This window comes from Nothoprocta perdicaria, unplaced genomic scaffold (assembly GCF_003342845.1).
Source record: "Nothoprocta perdicaria isolate Ctin4 unplaced genomic scaffold, notPer1 scaffold_524, whole genome shotgun sequence".
NCBI classification, from domain to species: domain Eukaryota; kingdom Metazoa; phylum Chordata; class Aves; order Tinamiformes; family Tinamidae; genus Nothoprocta; species Nothoprocta perdicaria.
This window is the reverse complement of record NW_020455782.1, coordinates 91,439-96,936: the sequence shown is the minus strand read 5'-3', so window position 1 is coordinate 96,936 and position 5,498 is coordinate 91,439. Positions and strand designations below refer to the sequence as shown.

General features: G+C 66.8%; 1 protein-coding gene across 1 annotated transcript; it reads right to left on the bottom strand.

The window, feature by feature from the left end:
• Positions 1 to 575: 575 nt before the first annotated feature.
• On the bottom strand, positions 576 to 5,330 carry BRD2 (bromodomain containing 2). Its single transcript, XM_026048265.1, has 11 exons — positions 5,240 to 5,330; positions 4,815 to 4,952; positions 4,597 to 4,738; positions 4,323 to 4,519; positions 3,865 to 4,236; positions 3,653 to 3,781; positions 3,326 to 3,577; positions 3,070 to 3,254; positions 2,591 to 2,901; positions 2,389 to 2,511; positions 576 to 746 (listed from the first exon to the last, which is right to left on the bottom strand). The coding sequence occupies exons 2-11, from the start codon at positions 4,923 to 4,925 to the stop codon at positions 616 to 618; spliced, it is 1,953 nt and encodes a 650-aa protein (XP_025904050.1). The 5' UTR covers positions 4,926 to 4,952; positions 5,240 to 5,330; the 3' UTR covers positions 576 to 615.
• Positions 5,331 to 5,498: the final 168 nt, after the last annotated feature.

Sequence of the window (5,498 nt, the reverse complement as noted above, 5' to 3'; positions counted from 1 at the left end):
GGGGGGGGGTATGTACAACGCGGGGGGGCCCCCGCGCCAGCACGGACGCGGTTCCAATAAATTAAAAAAAAAAAGAAAAAAATCAAAAAAAGGGGAAAAAAATCCAAGAAACGGCCTCTGCGGGTGGGGGGGGACGGCGGCGCCCCCCCCGTGCGACCCGCTGTCCCCCATGTCCCCGGCCCCCCCAATGGGGACGCGGCAGCCACGGCCCCTGCCCCCCTCTTACCTCTCGTTTTTGTTGTTTTTTTCTCCAAGCTTTTTAGCTTTTTTATTTTATTTTTTTTTTAATTTTTACGTATATTTTTTAAAAATTCCCAAACGTCAGGTTTTTCTTCCCCCCCTTGGAAAAAAAATCCTCCTTTCCCACCCTCCTCCCCAGGAAAAAAACCCCAAAACAACAAACAGTAAAAGCCGCTGGGGGGGGGACCCCACATGCTGGGACCCCCCAAACCCCCCCTCCCCTCCCCCCGTAAACGTGGGGGGCCGCTCGAGTCCATGGGGGGCAGCGCTGGGGGGGGGTCCCCGGCCCCCAAAGGGGGTCTCAGTCCAAGCCCCGGGGGGGGCCCGGCGGGTTGGGGGGCACGCGGGGGGGGCGGGTGCTTCCCTGCGCCGGGCTCAGCCCGAGTCGGAGTCGCTCGTGTCGGAGGAGGAGGAGGAGGAGGAAGAGCTGCTCGAGTCCGAGCTGGAGCTGGAGGCGCTGAGGCGCGACACGGCCACCTGCTGCGCCGCCTCCGCCTTCTCGCTCGCTGCGGGGCGGGGGGCCAGGGCGTCAGCGCCCCCGTATCGCGACAACGCCCCCGTATCGCGACGGCGCCGCCCCCCGCGCCCGCCCCCGTCGCGACGCCCCTCGTCCCAAACCCAAGGACTCACCTCGAGCCGGTGGGTTCTCAACCAAGCCGAGCTCCATCCGGCCCTATCGCGATGGTACCCATCTATCGCGACGGTGCCGACCCCATCGCGATGGCGCTGGCCCCCTGTGCTCACCTCCATCGCGACACTCATCATCCCAAAACCCAAGGACTCACCTCGACCCGGTGGGTTCTCGACCAAGCTGAGCTCCATCCAGCCTTATCGCGATGGTACCTGTCTATCGCAACGGCACTGACCCCCACGCCCGACCCCGTCGCGACGCCCATCGTCCCAAACCCAAGGACTCACCTCGACCCGGTGGGTTCTCGACCAAGCCGAGCTCCATCCGGCCCTATCGCGACGGCACCTGACTATCGCGACGGCACCGACCCCGTTGTGATGGCGCCGGCCCCCTGCGCTCACCTCCATCGTGACACTCATCATCCCAAACCCAAGGACTCACCGTGACCCGGTGGGTTCTCAACCAAGCCGAGCTCCATCCGGCCCTATCACGACGGCACCCGACTATCGCGACAGTGCCGACCTCCGTGCTCACCCCCATCGCGACAGCCCTGACGCCCCATGCTCACCTACATCGCGACACCGCTCACCCCAAACCCAAGGACTCACCTAGTCCTGGTGGCTTCTCGACCAAGTCGAGCTGCACCCAACCCTATCGTGACAGTACCTGACGCTATTGCGATATCAACACTCACCTTCCTGCAGCGGCTTCTTGACCGGGCTACTATCGTGATGCTGGTCTCCCCCAACCCCAAGGACTCACCTTGACCTGGTGCTTTCTCGACCAAGCCGAGCTGCATCCGACCCTATTGCGACAGTGCCCGACACTATCGTGACGCTGATGCTCACCTTCCTGCAGCAGCTTCTTGGCCGGGCTACTATCGCGATGCCGGTTGCCCCAACCCCAAGGACTCCCCTGGACTCAGGGAGTTCTCAGCTAAGCTGAGCTGCATCTGGCGCTATCGCGACAGGGCCTGGCGCTATCGCGACACCGCTGCCCGCCCTTCTGCGGCCTTCTTGGCCATGCTGCTATCGCGACGCCCCCAGGCTGCTCTTGTGATGCCAGTCACCCCAAACCCAAGGACTCACCTTGACTTGCTGGCTCCTCAACCGAATAACAGAGGGGCACCCAGCCCTATTGCGACGATGCTCCACTATCGCGACGCCGCCAACCCCTGCGCTCGCCCCAAATCCAACGACTCACCTTGACTGGGTGGTTTCTGGACTAAGTCGAGCTGCATCCGGCCCTATCGCGACAGCACCAGGCTCTATCGCAACACTGCTGACCCTGGCACTCGCCCTTCTGCTGCAGCTTCCTGGCCGGGGCCACCATCGCAACACCCCGGGGCCACCATCGCAACACCCCGGGGCCACCATCGCAACACCCCGGGGCCACCATCGCAACACGGTCGCTCCAAACCCAAGGACTCACCTTTACTCAGTGGCCTCTCGACCAAGTCGAGCTGCAGCCGCCCCTATCGCGACAGAGCCCAGGCCTATCGCGACGCCCGCCCTCACCTTTCTTGGGCGGCTTCTTGGCCGAGTTCAGCTGCCCGCTCACGTCCTGCAGCCGCTTCTCCAGCTCCCGCTTCTTCTCCAGCGCCAGCTCCTCTTTCGTCTTCCCCACCGGCTTCTTCAGGGCTGCGGGGGACACAGGGGAGATGTCGGCACGGGGAAAGGCGTCGCCGCGACGTCACCGCGACGTCACCGCGACACTCACTTTCGCTGTAGGGCTTGCGGGGCTTCTTGCGCAGGCAGGAGAGCACGTAGCGCTCGAGCTCGCGCAGCGTCGAGGGCTTGAGGGTCTCGAAGTCGATCTCGATCTCCTCGGGGTTGGAGTCGCGCAGCGAGGGCTCGCGCGCCTGGATGATGTGCACCACGCGGCCCAGCTTCTCGCCGGGCAGCTTGTTGATGTCGAGGCTCAGCTGGCGCTTCTCGTCGTACGTCATGGGCTTGCTCTCCTCCTCCTCCTCCGAGTCGTAGAGCGCCGGCGGCGGCGGCAGCGGCGCCTTCGCCACCTTCTTGGAGGCCCTAACGGGGACAAAAAAACCCCACGTGGGACCTGGGGCGATGCCAACGGGGGGCAACGCCAACGGGGGGTGACTTGTGGGCATGGGGGCTTCATCACGGTCGCTCTGTCGGGGAACGGGGTCATTACGGCCACCGCGCGCCCCCAAACCGGTGCCCCCCTCAACTCACTTGGAGCCGCCGGCGCCACCGCCGCCCTTCTTGGCCTTGCGCAGCTGGGCCTGGCGCGCGTGGCCCTCGTCGTCGCGGCCTTTGTGCTTCTCCGCCTTCCTCTTCTTCCTCTTCTCGCGCTTCTTCTTGGGCTTGGAGACGGGGCCCTGCGAGAGGGCAGCCAGCTGCTCGTGCACGGCCCGCAGCTGTGGGGGAGACAGGGGTGAGGGGGGCGCGGGCGGGGGGCGCCGCGCGGCCCCCCGGCGCCGGCCCTCACCTGCTCCTGCAGCTCGGCCAGCCGGTTGGCGCGCTCCTCCTCCGAGTCAGAGCTCTCCTCGCTCTCCGACGAGCTCTCGCTGCTGCTCTCGTCGTCCTCATCCTCGTCGTCGTCCTCGTCGTCCTCGTCGTCGCTCGAGGACTCGTCCGAGGAGGACTTGGAGAGCGCGCCGGGCAGCGGGGCCGACGCCGAGGGCGGGCTGGCGGCCTGCGGCTCGTCGGGCATCTTGGCGTAGCTGAACTCAAAGACGTCCTGCGGAGAGAGAGGGCGTCCAGGGGGTGGCCAAGGGACACAGGTGACACCAGGGGCTTAGGTGGCCCCGCTCACCTGCAGCTTGCGGGCCATGGCCACCACGTCGTGGTCGGGCGGGTTGTACTTGTAGCAGTTGGAGAACATTAACCGCACGTCGGCGGCGAACTCCTGCGCGTCGCGGTACTCCCGGTTCTCCATCTTGCGCTGCGGCGCCGGCGAGAAAGGCCCGTGAGCGCCGCGCCGGCGGTGGGGCTCGGCGGCGGCGCCCGCGCGGCCCGGCCTCCTACCTTGATGGTGCTGAGGTCCATGGGGTGCTTGATGATCTCGTGGTAGTCGTGCAGGCCGAGCGCGGAGGCGTCGACGGGCTTGTAGAAGGGCCAGGCGTAGGCGGCGTGCTTCTTGGAGAGCAGCTCCTTGAGGATGCCGTTGCAGTACTTGAGCTGCTCCGAGAGCTTGCCCTTCTTGGAGGTCTGGTGCTGCTGCGAGTCGGGCAGGTCCTTGCGCGGCGGCTTGATGGGGCGGCCGCTCTCGCGCCGCGCCGGCGCCTTGGCCGCCTTGGCGTCGGGCGGCACCGCCGACGGCGACGACTCGCCGCTCGTGGCGATGATGGCCGTGGTGGTGGGCGTCGTGGTGTCCGCTTTCCGCTTGACGCCCTTTTTCTGGAGGGCGACACGATGGGGGGCGATGGGGCCGCGGTGGCGGGGAGCCCCCAGAGCCCGTCCCGCGCCGGGGACCGCGCTGCTACCTTGGCCACGGGCTGGGTGGGCGCCGCGAGGGCGGCGGCGGCGCCGGCGTGTAGCGACTTGAGCAGCGGCGCGGCGATGACCGAGGCGTGCGGGAGGCCCACGAGCGCGGCGGGCAGCTCGGCGTCGTAGACGGCCGCGTGCGACACCGACGAGACGGCCGGGACCTGCTGCGCCGCCGCCAGCCCCGCCAGCAGCGCTGGGCACCGAGCGCCCGTTAGCGGCGGCGGCGCCTGGAGCCCCCCGACGGCGTCCCCCGCACCCCCCGGCACCTACCGGCCGCGCGTGACGCCCCCTTCTTGTGGCTGTTCTTGGCCACGGGCACCACGAGCTCCTGCTCCTCAGGTGGCATCTGCGCCACCTTCTGCAGGAAGATCTTCTCCAGCGTCTGCGCCATGAGCACGATGTCGTCCGTGGGCTGCGGAGACGTGCGGGGGGCGTCAGCGGCGCCGGGGGGACCCCACGGCGGGGCGGGGGGCGCGCGGGCCCCTCACCTTGTTGTAGATATAGCAGTTGGTGAACATGGTGTTGAAGTCCTGCATGCACTCGGCGGCGCCCCAGTAGTAGTTGTTCTCCAGGCGCCGCTTGATGGTGCCCATGTCCATGGGCTGCTTGATGATCTTGTGGTAGTCCTGGGGGGGGGGACAGGGGGGCGTCAGGCGGCGCCGGGGGTGCCCAACAGCCCCGCAACAGCCGCTCGCACTCACTCGTCACCCAAAACACAGCCGGGAGGGACGGGGGGGGACGCTGGTCCCACCTGCAAGGGCCCCATGGGGACAGGGGCGCTGGGGCAGGGGGGCGCCTACGCTATGGGGCGCAGGGTGTGGGGACAACAGGGGAGCTATGGAAAATGGGGTTTTGGGGGTGCTTTTTTGCACTTTTTTTGTTTTTTATAGAGTCAAACCTATGTGGAAGTTACCTCCGGGCTTTAACTCCTTGGGCGCCACAGGTGCACGGGGGGCTGGCGTTTAATTTTGGGGTCACAAGAAGTCTTCTACAAGCTCATGGATGGGCATCTGCAAAACGCACGGAGGGCACAAGACATTAGGCGGGAAGCGGCCGGGGTCCCTCTCTCTCTGTTTCGGGGGGAAGGGGGGTCTCCTCCGCTCCCTTTGGGGGGGGCAGGGGAAGGGGCTGCTCCGAGACCCCCGGGGGGGCAGCCAGGGGCCCGTGCGGAG